Source organism: Panicum virgatum, chromosome 4K, assembly GCF_016808335.1.
Source record: "Panicum virgatum strain AP13 chromosome 4K, P.virgatum_v5, whole genome shotgun sequence".
Classification (NCBI taxonomy): Eukaryota; Viridiplantae; Streptophyta; class Magnoliopsida; order Poales; family Poaceae; genus Panicum; species Panicum virgatum.
In genome coordinates, this window is record NC_053139.1 from 2,857,530 (window position 1) to 2,872,326 (window position 14,797).

General features: G+C 50.1%; 1 protein-coding gene across 1 annotated transcript; it reads right to left on the bottom strand.

Annotated features, from left to right (window-relative positions):
• Positions 1–7,368: 7,368 nt before the first annotated feature.
• On the bottom strand, positions 7,369–9,015 carry LOC120702526 (AT-hook motif nuclear-localized protein 18-like). Its single transcript, XM_039986380.1, has one exon. It carries the CDS (start codon positions 8,830–8,832, stop codon positions 7,852–7,854), a length of 981 nt encoding a protein of 326 aa, XP_039842314.1. The 5' UTR covers positions 8,833–9,015; the 3' UTR covers positions 7,369–7,851.
• Between the last annotated feature and the right edge of the window lie 5,782 nt (positions 9,016–14,797).

Below are 14,797 nucleotides of genomic sequence, written 5' to 3' on the forward strand. Positions count from 1 at the left end.
CACTTTGTAACTCTCTGTACTAATTAGTCTTGTTATATGTGAGTTAAATTTGTCAATTTTATTACTCCTGCTTAATGTCTAGAAAAATTCTGATAAATTTAAAGTGTGTTTAGAATCATATGTAGACTCCTCTGTAAAAATTTGAGATTCATAAATGTTGTAGTTTAATCTGTGTAAATTCATCTTGATCCTAGCATGTGCTGTTTTTGAGTATGTTTCATGCATCCTTGCTTTACTGTTTTTGCCTGAAATTTTTTTTACTGCAAGTTTCTGATCTGATGTACTACCTTGTGTAAATTTTGTAGTTGCTGAAACTATTTCTAACTTATGAAGTGTTGAAACTCAATCCTAGATTCTTTTATGAACTAAAACATATGAGATTTTATTCTATAAACGATTGCCCAGTAAAATATGAATGAAAGTGTTTCACTCTTTAACTTTGGTTCTGTTGGGTTACAACTTTTTAGTGAAGAAAATAATAAATTGTTATCATCACACCACTCATGCATGTGCATTTCATATAGATACGACTTCTCTCGTCGACGAAAATTATGAGATGGCGCCCGAGTCCGAGAGTGAGCTGCAGGAAGCTCAAGTGAATCTAACTGAAGCAACTGAAGACCCAAACCCAATTTCGGAAGAGCCCAGAACTAGCTACGCCCAGGAAGGCAAGCCCCGGAGCATGTCCTTCTATTTTAAATTTATGCAACTTATTATTGTTCCTATCTACTTGTGCATTTAAGTTTACAGGAGTTGACTGGAACCTTAGTTGCATGATCCTAGGTACCGATGCTTGAACACTAGTATGTGTAAGTCGCTAGTTGGCTATGCTAATGGTTCGGTAGAAGTCGAGTGATTTCCTGTCGCTCACGAGAAATTGTAGGAGTTGGGTGTTTACTACTTGTTGCAACTATAAGGTCTACGGGCAGGGTTGTGGTACTTGTGATACCCCGTCTGTTTAGTGAAAATGGATAAGGCCGCAGTGTGTGGTAGTGGTGGTTAAGCGTTTGAACGTACTAACCACATGCCGAGAAATATGGTAATCGGTAAGGTTAAGTACCTGATCGGCCCGGCGAGTGGACTTTACTTTCACCCTCTTTGAACTAGGTTCACATGCGGCCACATGCGGGTACAAAAAGGCGCACGCCGGGCGTGAATTCTAGTAGTCGAGGTGGGTGACCCTGATCCACAACCCGGAAAGAAAGGGAAAATGTTGCACGTGTGACTCTGGGAGTAACCACGTGACGTGTGGTTAGGTCTGCTTTGCAAGGTTAATAAATTCGATTCGAATCGTCCGCTTCTCACAGTTTGGGACTGCTTAATACTTCTGCCACATAGAGTAAAAAGTGAAAGATGATGATGATGATGAATATGGCTGATTGGATGATGAAAGATAATTGTTTCTACCATGTATGCTATTGGATAGATGCTCATTTAGAATGGTTAATTGAACTAGAACCTGAAAGCTAAAATCTGAAATTAAAGATCTACTATTTACTGCTTTTTGGCAAAACAAACCCCTCAAGCCAAAAGTCTTGCATGTCTAGATAAAGAGCTAAGTATACCCTTAGTCGGGTAAGCCTTACTGAGTATTAGTATACCCAGCCTTGCTTGTGGCTTTGTTTTTCAGGTGGTACATCGGAGGTTACGGTTGACGTCATGTATGGGCTTCATCATGACGTCTGGTTTCGTCACTAGACTATCATTCGTTTTTCGTCAAACTTGAACTCTGTTGTACTTTTATAAATTCAAACTCAGTTTGTAATTATAACAAATCAGTTTCATACTTTGTACTGTATAATTTGTGGAATGTTGCATTCTCTGAACTGCTTTGTCAGTCCTGTTTCAAGTGGTTTAATCGGGATTTTACCCGACAGCACTGCCGGATTACTCCGCTTGAAGTGCGTATTAACCTGTATTGCCTTTATGGAGATGGTTAGCGCACTTGAGCCGGATTAATTTGGGCGGGGCTGCCACACAGGGTTACAGGCCGGTACCCCCTCCTACTCCTTCATCAGCATTCAGAGGTTTGATCGAGCACCCGCAAGCAGGGTTAAATTTACCGTCTGGAACCGGTCCGGATACCACGGTAACCGGTCAAACCGGTCCGGACCGGTTCCGGTTTGGGGCGGTTTCAAACCAGCCTAAATTTAAAATTCAAATTTGAATTTAAAAAAAATGAAAAAATCCCAAAAAAATTCTAAAAATACTTCAAGTTGCTACGAATTTAATGGTGTCAAAAATTTTCAAAAATTTGTTCATTTAGTATACTTTGCGGGCATTTGAAGTTAAACAAAAAAAAATCGTGCATACAAAAGTATACAAATATAATGTAAAATATGTTATACATTATTCAAATTTTGAACTAAAGTCGATATTTTTGTTCAACGGACCGGTTTCCACTCAAACCGGACCGGTTTATCGGTCAAACCGGGCGGTTTACCGGTCAAACCGGGCGGCTAACCGGTATAAACCGATTGGACTGGAGTCTATAGTTTGAAATTTGAATTTGACCGATTTTTACCAGTTTTCGGTTAAACCGGACCGGTAAACCGGAACCGGGCGGCGGCGGTTTGACTTCACCGGTCGGTAAAAAAACCCTGCCCGCAAGCAGAGAGAGAGAGGGAAGGAGGCCATCAGGGATCGAGATCTATCTATCTCGGACCAGATCTCTCCTCTGGGATCGCATCGCATGCACATGGTCATTGCTCGCAAGATTCACGGTCTTCTTTTCTTTCTGGGAGAGTAGCTAGTCTGCTAGTGTTCATGGTCTGGATGGATTTGGCGTTTTGCTGTGTCAGATACACCGGGAACGTGGTACGGTGCCACATTCGGAACATTGTTCTTGTACCGAGAACGCGAGTACATTTTTGTCCCAATAGTGTTAAAATCGCCATCCACTGATCCGGGAACTTTTGTAACTGTGGGCGTCAGTTACAGTGAAGTATCATTTGTTCGGATCAAAATGTGCATGGTCGATGGAATTAGTCCTATATCAACGCCTGACAAAGTGCAGTATAAAACTTGAATTCTATTGGGGTCAGACCATGCTATACGACTAACAGTAAAGCTTCGAGGACACCTGACTTTATGTATTATTCTATAGAAATGTGCTTGTCTGTTTGCACCACCAGGGCTGTGTTTAGATCCTGCAAAATCCTGTAAAATTGGAACTGTAGCAAATTGTAGCACTTTTTGTTTATTTGTGGTAAATATTATTCTACCATGGGGTAACTAGGTTCAAAAGATCCGTCTCGAAATGTACATCTAAACTGTGAAATTAGTTATTTTATTTACCTACATTTCATACTCCATGCATGCGTCTTTTGGTACATTTAATGATTCGATGTGATGGGAATTTTGGAAATTTTGGAGGAAGTTGGGGCAACTAAACACAGCCCAGGTCAGTTTGCCTAGTCGTATTTTTTTTGCATCAGCATATCTCTGCAGGTATAGGTTATATAGTCGTCGAGGATCAAACGACTCCCGAGTCTTCTCCTCTTTGTTGTAGAAAAAAAAAGGATAAGATGAGAATGATTCCTGAGCTACTAGTCCCATACGGATCGGATATGCCCTGGAAAATTCAACGTGCGGCCGGTCACCACGTGTAACCGTGTCAACGGGGCGAATGAATGAAGCGTGCAAGGTAGCTAGTATTGTCCATTGAGTCGGTCTATCTGCACACCACACTACTGTATAGGCCCCCTGCAAGCAAAGTCCAGAGCTGTGACGACGACCCTTAAGAAATTAAACCTAGCGGAACAGCAAAGAAATTCGCTAGTAATTTGGTGTGTAGTGGTTGCAAATAGGTGACACGATCGAAACTGTAAGAGAACTGGTACTTGGGGATCTCTCTCTCTCGGAGAATTGGAGATGGATTGAAAGTTTGAAACCTCTCACGCCCCCCCCCCCCCCCACCCCCAACACACACACACCGTCACGTAACCCTGGTCCCCGATCGAGCACTGTACTGTGTCGTTGCTCTAGAATTTTATAACTAACGACCGTGACGAACGAGGACGATGGTCTCGCTCGCCCACTGCCACCGCCACCGCCGCGGCCATCCTCTCGCCTGCTCGGGTGCGGCATGCATGCGCTGCGCACGCATGGCCGCCCGGCCGGGCCGGGCCGCTCCAGCCACGGCAACACGACGCACCGCGCGCGTGCAGTGGCAGCGCCAGCGCCTGCAGCCTCCCGTCTTTTGGCCGTCCCATCCCATCCCCAGCTGCCGCTGCTTTCTCTCTCTAGCTGTTGCGCGCCATACCCTCCCAACTGTTGCTGCCTCGAAAAGGCGCCAGGTGCACGTGTGACCCTGAGGCCACTGACCACCACCACCACGCACACGCTCTCTCTCTCTACCCCCTCAATCTCTCACATCACACATATCACACCCACACACATCGCATCACACGTCACATCTCTCCCTCTCTCTACCCCTTCCTCTCTCTAGCCTAGCTCGATGCATGGCATGGATGGGGAGGCCGGCCGGCCTCATCAGCTCCCCCTCCCAAACCGAACCGGTTTGGTTTGACCATGTACCGGTCAAATCGGTCCGGCCCAGTTACGGTTTGGGCCGGTATCAAATCGGCTCCAATTCAAAATTCAAATTTAAATTCAAAAAAATAAAAATTTCCAAATCGGTCATACCGACCGGTAAACCGGTCAAACCGGCCGGTAAACCGGTCTACCGGTCCAAATTCAAAATTCAAATTTGAATTCAAAAAATAAAAAATTCCCAAACCGGTCATATCGGCCGGTAAACCGGTCGAAACCGATTGCATATGCGATTTTGAATTTGGATTTGAATTCAACCGATTTCTACCGGTTTCTGGTCAACCGGTCCGGTAAACTGCTACCGGAGGGCGGCGGTTTGACCGGACTAGTCGGATTTGTAAACCCTGCCCACGATTCAATTCCTCATCAGGCGGCCCATACTTCACTCGGTCACTCCCCTCTGCGGGCTGCGGCTGCATCCATGCCTGGTAATTGCCACTGGGAGAGAGAGAGAGATAAATAGGCATCAGCCGCTGTTCCTTGCATCAGCCTCGAACTCGGCGCTGCGCTGCCTGCGTTGCCTCCCGGCGTCGCCGTTGCAGTAAAAGGAAGGGCAGGCAGCATAGCAAGCGACCCGCAGATCGTGGCATGCCATGCCATGCCATGCATGCGGCCACCGGAATCATTTGCCCCCCTCCTCCTCGCCTGCATCTGCCTGCATGCGGCAGATGCCTGCGGCTGCGAGATGCAACGAGCAGCAGGCAGGCAGGCAGGGCAGGCATGCCCTGCGCCCACTGTGACCTTAGTCCCTCCCAACCGTGCCCTGCATGCCACAGTGCCTCGTGCTTCCGGAGCAGGGCAGCACGCACCAACTGCGCGCCGCAGGATCGACGAGGAAATGCACGGATCGGATGCAGCGCTATGCTCGACCGATCGCTCGGCAGATCGAGCAGGCTTTTCGTCGTATCAGAGGCAGCGTTGTTTGATGTTTAGGCATGCATGCATGGTTGCTTAACTAAACATCGAGAGAATGTTGTTGTATCAGTGGTAAGTAAATCCATCCAATGCAACCATGGGTCCGTTCGGCATAGCTCCATCAACTCCAGAAAATTCATAGAGTTCTTCGAGCTGTTTATACCCAGCTCCAGGAATTCTTGGAGATAGAGTTGCAAATATATCAAGGGTCTTTTGTTGAGTCATTATACTTTTATTTTAGATTTAAAGTAAAAATATATAATATTTTAATCTATTTAAAAAAAGTTCAGCTCCGCCATGGATCTTAGAACTGGAGCCATGCCAAACAGGCTCTCTATATCCACCTTTATAAGTGTTTTGTGCACATATATCAGTAGTAAGCATGCACCTCTATCGAACATGCCACTAGACGTGTGTGCGTACGTATATATAGAGTTAAGTTGGAAGAACTACATACCATCCCCCTAAAGTTCTCGTGATGAACCTTCACATGGCCATCTATATATATATATATATATATATAAGGGTGTGTTTTCGGAATTTTCTGAATTTTTTTTAATAAATTCTATTTTTTTTAGAAAAAAAGTTTTTTAACCCCCCACCCCCACCCCACCCAAACGGCCCAACCTGCTATGAGCAAGGAAGCTAGATGGGCCATAGTGAAAATTATTGACAAAGACCCTAGTTTTGGAAGGAAATCTAAAATTTATAGACATGAAATCTGGTGGAATCAAATAAAGATTTTAGTAGATCTACTTATAAAGCATAATAACAGGTTCAATTAATGAACTTCTTCTAATTAAGTAATTATTTCTAATATGACGCGCACAAGAAGCTAGATCTATCAACATTTTTCTAGTTAATGATTTACAATACAAATCCTACACGGCCGGGTAAACCTCTTAGCAATTTTCGAACAAATGAGTTTACTTGACAAAATTTGAATTCATTTGGTACAGAATCTTTACCAAAATAAAAGAAAAACTGCGTGCTGCATAAGCTTTTTTTTAAAAAAACTGAGATATGTTTATAAAAATGCTGAACTAGTAGGTTTAAAAACTTTTTGTCAGCTTTTCAACAACTGTTAAACGACTTTGCTGTGTATATGGTTAGTTGATAGGGTTTTCTGAAATGTTACAAAACAATGTAGAAGTGTTTGACAATAATATGCTTTAGAAACTACTGAACTATTTTCCAAAAAAAATTCGTCCGTTTGTCTGAAATGTTGAAGGGGGTGAATGTTCACCAGTTAGAGCCAAAAAAAGAAAAGAAACAGTAAATCTCCTAATTGAACTAGCAAAAGTACAGTGGCACACAGCCTGTGTGTGTATAATCCCCACACCCTGCTAATGATCACGGGTTTACTGTCAGAGACTGGAACTAACCCAAGCAAAGCACACACACAGAGCATGGCCCAGAGTCCAAGAGACACCAAGCGCACACCTGAGGCCTGTGGCGATGACGACGACTATTCGACTAATCTCCCTCCCTTGTCCATCGACCCAGTTTGACACTCGAGACAACATAAAATATAGCAAGTGTTGCAGTGCGCGTCACATATGGTGAAGTGGGAGCAGAGAGGGCGCCGTCCCCGTTCGCCCGCTGGTGAAGTGGTTGGCTAGCTAGGTAGCTAGCTAGCAGCTCGATCATGTGATAGCATCCATCACCGGCCTGCTGGCCCGGCGGCCATGGCCACTCCCCTTAGACACATCTGGGTGCACGGTATGAACAGGCCCAAGGGAAACAACAACGAACTCGCCCATCACCCCCCATAAAATACGCAGCTCGATTGATCAGCTCCCCCCGCCCGTTTGACCTCGCACGATCGAAGCTCAAATCAGCTCCGCCCCTGTGGTCTCGATCCCCAGCTCGGCTGAGACAAAGAGAAGGACTGATGGAGACAGATTAAAACAATTTTTTAAAGGAAGCTTAATTGCTTCTGCTAGCACTACTACTACTTCTAATCTCCTCCTCAACCCCTCCTCCCTTTCTCTCTCTACAGGTGGATCGACGATGCAGCAGCATCATGCATTGCTCATCAGGTGAAGGTGCAAGTGAAAGAAAAATTAACCGCAGAGATTAACAGTTCCAAAGCACTACGAGGAATTACACTACTACAGGCAGAGGGTTATCGGGTAATTGTTGACCATCCATGGCGGACTGACGATTACACGAACGAAGAACAGCACGGGAACGAAGAGGGCCGGGTAATTAGCAGAGGCGGGGAGAGATCGAGATGGATTGATGGATGACTCTTAGCTAGCTTCGATCGATGGATTGTACCATGCTGCATGCCGATGGCGACGACGAAGCGCGCCGGCGCTTGATGTTTAGTTTGCTTGCTCTCCTCTCCCTGCTTCTTCCATGTCCGGCGGCGATCGATCAGTACGGGGCGACGCGGCCGGCGCCGCCGCCGGGGCCGGCCCACGCGTAGGCGTCGCCGGGGAGCGGGAGGCCGTTGATGAGGCTGTGGGGGAGCTGGTCGGCGAGGGACGGCGGCGGGTGAGAGTGCCCACCGGCGCCCAATGGAAGCTGCGGAGGCGGCGAGGAGGAGGAGTGGCCGGCCAGGCCCTGCGGCGTCTGCTGGTGCGGAGGCTCGTCGTCCTCGAGGGGGAGGCGCTCGTAGGCGGCGTTGCCGAAGCAGGCAGCCACGATGACGACGGGCCCGGAGGCGAGAAGCGGGCCGGCGACCGTGCCGCCCACGATCTGGCCCTGGCCGCCGGACAGGTAGACGGTGAGCCCGGTGGCGGCGGGGGGCGCCGGCGGCGGGAGGAAGGAGCCGCAGAGCGAGAGGATCTCGAAGCGGCCGGCGAGGTTGACGACGGCGCCGGGCCCGGCCCCGGGCTGCCGGATGGTGACGTTGGCGACGTTGCCGGCGCCGCTGAGCACGCAGACGCCGACCTGGCGGCGGCGCGCGAACCCGGCGACGCTGTCGACGACGTCGCAGCCGGCGGCGACCTCCAGGACGTGGGCGCGCAGCGCGCTGGCGCTGTCCCGCGTGATGATCACCGGAGGCTTGGGCTTGTTCTTGGACCCCGTGGGGCGGCCCCGGGGGCGCCGCAGCACCGCGGGCGGCTGCTGTTGCTGCTGATGCTCCTCGCCCGCCGGCCCCAGCTGCTGCTGGTGGTGGTCCGCGGCCGCGTCGCCGCCGCTGCCGTTGCTCCCGGCGCTGTTGATGGTGTTGCTGTCGTCCGCGAGCTCCTGCTTCGCCGTCGCTCCGCCGCCCGCCATAAGCTGCTCCTGGAAATGCTGGAACGCCGGGTGCTGGCCTGGGAAGTGGTGGGCGAACGGGTGGAACGGCGGCGGCGGCGGCGCGAAGTGGTGCCCGCCGCCGTGCGCCGCGGCAGCCGCCACGGGATCCATCCCAGCAGCCGCGCGGCCTCTTCCACTCCAATCCCCACGCGAGCGGCGAGCTCCTGGCCGGCCGACGAGCAGGCGCGCGCGCGTCGCGGGGCGGTCAAAGGGGGAGGAGGAGGCAAGCGGCGGGTTGCCGGCCGGGAGGTGTGGGTGGTCTGGTGGTGCTCGGCTCTCGTCTCGGTCTCGGGCCGACGACGATGCGCGGGGTGGGGGTGGGGGTTAAGACAAGCGCGTAGATTGGGGGTGGGCGGTGGGGCCCGCGGGGCGGGGCGGGGCGGGGCCCGCGGGGGTTCCGGAGGGTAGTCGTCGTCGTCGTCCCTGTGTGTCCGATCCTGATCGCGGCCGCTGGGCTGCTGGTGCTGGCCACGTCTCTCGCTGACATGTCTGATTCGATTGCGCCCGGGCCGCTCCTCCCCTCCCCTCCTGTGTTGACCCTCTAGAGGCCTGGCCTGCTGCTGCGGCTGCAGCTAGCCACCACGCCCGGCGTGGTTAAACAACCGTACGTCCTCGGATTGTTTGTTCCTGGCGCCGTCATGCCAAAACCAGACCCAAGAGATGGAGGTTTTTCCTTTTTCGTGGTGCTGCTCACTATTAGGTGGTTTTCTGAAGAGTGAGATACGCTTGGATACGCAGTGGCTTGAAGATGATGGGTAGCTAGAGAACTAGGGATAGAGTGGCAATGCATGCATCGTGTCATCTTTGGATTGGCACGTTCGTCTGCGATTGCAAACGGGGCGCTAAGAAAGATATTTTCACAATTTTTTTTTTACTTTTTTAACTTTCTTAGAAGTATACTGTGCTGGAGCTAGGGCGGCTTAGAGTTAGAGATGCATATGTATCCTAACGCATATCTTGCTCAAAGATATAGAGGTTTTAGGTGCTAAGCTATTTTTAAAGAGTATGATGATGGAAAAGATCCACAGAGAGATTGAGTGACAATGCAAAATCTCAACCGACCGTTAAAGATTCTTAAGCGACCGTTAAAGATTCCTTATATATATTTTTATTTTTCACATTTTCATTCCGCCAATGCGAACGCAGAGCACTACTAGGAGATACAAAATTTGGAATGCTTGGCTCTGCCTAAAGATGTTTAGTTTACCGTGGTGGAAGTTGACAACCTTAGAGCGAGATAGATATACAAGTTAGCTATGAGATTCTGTGGAGAAAGAGTGGCGCAATACGTCCCAATGTCAATTAGGCACTCATTAACCACCCCTAATCATTTTTTGCTTGGCAAATCCATGTCGCGGAAAGACGAATAATGCTACAAGAGATAGAGATTTCGCGGAATGCCAAATTGCCGATACAAACGTGAATTACGTTTGGAAAATGACTTTGAGATAGGTAGGCGCTGAATCATTTCAGATCGAGATAGATAGACCGAATCGTTTGGGATCTTTTGAGATAAATCAAGGATGCCATTATAAATATTTTTTTAACTTGAAAGGACATACATGTTTTATAAGCAGTTTATTGAGTAAAATACACGACCGATCCAAAAATCTAATTTTTGGAGTTAAATCTAATTTTTAGAAGCTTCCAAAAAATATTTTCATCGGCTCTAATTATTTTATTTTGGTTCCCCATGTTGCTCATGAAAATATCTCATGAAACTCTAGGAGAATGTGAAAAATATATGTATATTCGCGAGATATTTTTCATGAGCTCCAATTATTTTATTTAGGCTCTGATGTATGTCTAATATCTTTTTTTGAAAATTTTGGAGTTTTTTTTGGGGGCTTAGAGATATTCTTATGGTTTAACAACTATATCTATTATTTGTTGGATTTTTTTGAACAAAAAACATGGTTTGCAACCACCTTTAGTTACTACATGGAGCTGGATTCCTGGTTTTCTTAGTTTGGGGACTGGGATGACCATACGTTCTGTGTGATTATTTGTATTGCCTTATAGATTGATGATGTTTTGAGGGGGTCTATGCCCACCTTTATATAGTCTGGGGGACATGGTTAAACGGAAAGTCCTAGTCGAGTACTATAGGAGTCCTTCCCAATACCTATCGGGTAGTTTACTTCTATTCGACTACTTCTACTTCTATACGAGTAGTTACAATACAGTAAGGTATATTCCATGCGCTATCTTTTATTCTAGAATATTCTACGCCCGTAAGCAGTCCCGCTGCCCCCGGTCCGACAAGGACCGGGATGCCACACCTTGACAAGTTTGGGGACTGATCGTGTATTTTACTCCAATTTAATATATCATATGTTGGAATCGATATTCAATTCTTGCATCAATAATTATTACTTTGGGATTTATTCTTTATATGAGAAAGAGAGGATGAATAACAAAGATCTCAGATATTGTTGCAATTGTTCTATGTTTCATATAGAGAAATGGGAATGATCTGTGTGAATAGGACGCACGTAAGCTACAGAAAACATGTTGGTGTGCTTGTTGACATAAGAAAATATTGATATGGATTGTTGATTCTAGAATAAACAGTCATAACTTAAAGTCTTTGGTCTACAAAAATTGACAGGATAATCTGCCATGCTTGCCTGATGGAGATACTTAGACATGCATGTGCTACTTTTTGATCAAGTATATATGTTGACAAAAAAAAATCTAGTTCATGTGGGATAAAGTCTTGCTCCAAAGAACAAGTCTGATGAAGTTTCTTCCCTGACCTCTAAGCACGAAACACAGTTTTATTTACTACACAAAAGTCGTTGTCCATGTATAAAAGGCATAGACGCCGTGAGAGCAATATTTGACTTAGGAAATGACTTGATGGGGTTATTGTCGTTTGATTCCAACTATGGTCTTCTGTCATTTAGTTGATCATCCATACATAGAAAAACATTTGTTAGCCCCCTTGCACCGCCCACAATGTTTGTTTTCATGCATATGTTGATGTAACAATGTGCTGAAGTTGGCAACAATTATTGGATGGCTTCCTATGTTCTGATCAGCATTTGCTCAAGAATGACCACTATAGCTTCCACCCATTTTCTCATAGATCCTAAGGAACCACTTCCTAATTGCTAGCTTGCTTTTGACTTTTCGCTAGGTAGGTCTGTTTGTAACATATTCATACAGAGAAAAATTAAATGAAGTTGAGAACAAAAATATCATGTCTGCTTCGTCGCTAAAAAAATTCTCATGTCTGACTTGCTCATGGTCCGCCATCACATTGACCACACCAACAAAAATATATAGCATGCATGCATGAAAGTTCTTTTTCAAGGCATTATAGCTTTTATAGGGATCAGGGGAATTTCTCCAGGGTCAAAAGACTTCTGGTGGTGTGTCAGAGGGAGTACTAACAGGATCCCTGTAATCCCAAGCACTATAGCTCTCTGTAAGCACAAATTTATCTAGATAAAGGCTTGTCTCAGGAACCATGATCATTGAAGACATGGATGTCTCAATCAGAAGGCGCAAGCTAGTGAAGTAAGTGGTACTCTGGTGGTGTGTGACGCTTGATTGGGAGGATTGGAGCTTCATGCTTTGATCCGAGAAGTAAGAAATTTGGATACACAGTTCCTTCTGAACTACTAAAACCCGAAGTCCGTACTAGCAGAAGTACATATGGTTAGTACGAGGGATGTGGTCAGCAAAAGAAGCTCATGATCCGAGCCTGGGGCTGAACAACCTGCAGATCGAGCATGCTTGATACGAGCCGCGGATGGAACCTAAACTATACATCATCAGGGACCGAGAGAAATGTAGCTAGCATTGGGCCACTTGGTTACATGTAGCATCAAGCATGTGACGCCAGACAAAACACAACACAGTGATCTGACAGACATTGCGACGACACATCGATACATGCATTTTTTTTCAGGGTTCTCCCAAGCATCTTCAGACAACAACATAATCTGTTGACGTGTCTGCTTTATCGATCCCACAGCATCAGTTAAAAATGGGCTCTTTCTCCGATGAAACTGTCCTGGGAGTGGGAGAGCAGCGTAGGCTATTAGCTCATGCTTTGTAGAGCGCCATGGTCGTCCAGGACAAGCAGCTCGACCCAACAGGCCAGTAATCCCCGGCCACCTGCCGCCCCCACACGCGAGGAGGAGGACGACGCACGCGTGCGTCCCAAAAATGGGCGAGCCGAAGCCCTGGCCGGGTATCACAAAACAAGCCACGCAATGGCCGGGGTAGCGCAGCGCAGCCCGCGCTGCAGCAGCTTCGGCGTGTCGTCGCCCGCGCCCACACCCGCCCATGGCGGCCTGGCCGGCGCGGCAGGCCCTCTCCCGGTGCCGTATCGGCAGGCGGCCGACCAGACCGCCAGAGGGGCCGGGCCGGCCGCGGGGAAGTGCGCGGCGCAGGCAGGCCGGCTGCGGCTGGGCCTACAATGAATGATGCGTCGTCGGCCGCGATCGAAACAGTGGGTCGAACAGCGGCCGCGGCGGCCCGGACCCCTACCGCGGCGGCCGGCCGGCCGTCTAGGCCACTGCACGCGAAGTGACTGCAGGGAGGGCAGGCAGGCGGGCAGGCTCCATCGATCGATGGCTGCGTGTGCACGCCGCCTCGCTCAGCTTTGGAGCAGGCAGCTCGATCTGCATCCGGGCATGGTCCTTGCTTGTGACGCCGACAGCAGATGTCGCCTCGCCTCGTCTCGTCTCGTCTTCGTCTCCGACTGGAGAGTGATGATCGCCTGATCGATCGGCGTCGTCGTCGCGCGCGCGCACGGCATTGATGAGCTAGCGACGAATGAAGCGTGTGGTGTGATCTCTTGGATTGGACGGATCTCCGGAGGGCGGCGGCGTACATGTATGGCCGGCCGGCGGCGCCTGCGGGCTCTGCCTGCCACGGCGAGGTCGTGCGCGCGCGATGGACATGTAACTTGGGCCAGAAGCTGCGTGTTGCCTGCATATTTGTCTGGACGCACGCCGCGCCGGCCAGTCGTCGTAGCCTATTAGATTGATGAGATAGGCCCCAGTCTGCGCTCCTGCTGTTGCGTGCGGGCAGACCAAGCAAGGAAGAAGAACACGACCACACATTGGCGAGCTGCACACGACGCCGCGCCCAGCCGTTGACTGCCGCTAGCCATTACTTAATCTCCGCCCCCACCACGCCCGCCGGCCGGCCGTCGCGATCGAGCGCGGCCGTTCCAAGTCGCTTTCCCGGCAGGCGGCGCGCGCCGCCGCTCGATCGGCACGCGTGGGAACAGCGGTGGTGGCCATGTCATCGTGACCGCGATGCCGGTGGCCTGCCGGCCGGGCCGGGCCGCTAGGTAACCGGCGGTCGCAGGTGCCCGTCCACATCCCAATTCTGATCGAACCCTCCGCCCGTCCGCCGGCGCGCGGCCGAGCTGGTTCACGGCTCGGCTCATTACGTTACACGGGTCGCCGTCCGCCCGCCGCCGGGGGCCCGGGCCGCGCCGGGCGCGCGCGTGGCGACTAGTTTAAGCCGGTCGGGGGCGCGACGCTGACGGTCGAACCCGCGTGCGGGATTACGGGAAGGATCAGAGGGGGAGGTGGGTCATGGCCTCATGGGTCATGGGCTCGGGCGCGCGCGCGGCGCGGCGCGACGTGACGTCTCCACCGCCGCTGGCTGCCACCGCCCGCGTCAGGTTGGTTGACGAAGACGAGCGGCGTCCCCCACCCGGCGGCACCATACGCGCGCGCGCGGCGACCCCCGAACACCGGGGCGCTGCTGGGCTGGGCTCGGCTGCCGCGCGGGGGCGTACGTGCCGACAACGCCCGCGGGGTGGTGAGCCAGCTCAGGGCTTCTGCCTCTTGGGTGGGTGCTGGAGCCGATGGCGCGCGCCGAGGGCAGGGCGACCGAATCTTTGACGCGATCAGGCAGGCGCTCCGGCACGACGCGCCCCCCACTGCTCGGCTCGTTGGTCGGCTGGTCGCGGCGCGCGTGCGTGGTCGCCGACGTATGTACAAGCTCATCACGACGACACATTCACCATGCGATGGCAGCCTCGGTTGGTAGGTTACGCGCTCACTAGCGTCTGTCTCTGCTCTCACAAACGGGTGCGCGCCAC

What these genes read in the sequence shown, in the direction of transcription:
- LOC120702526 (XM_039986380.1), bottom strand. Translation starts at nt 8,832, where the DNA reads ATGGATCCCGTGGCGGCTGCCGCGGCGCACGGCGGCGGGCACCACTTC.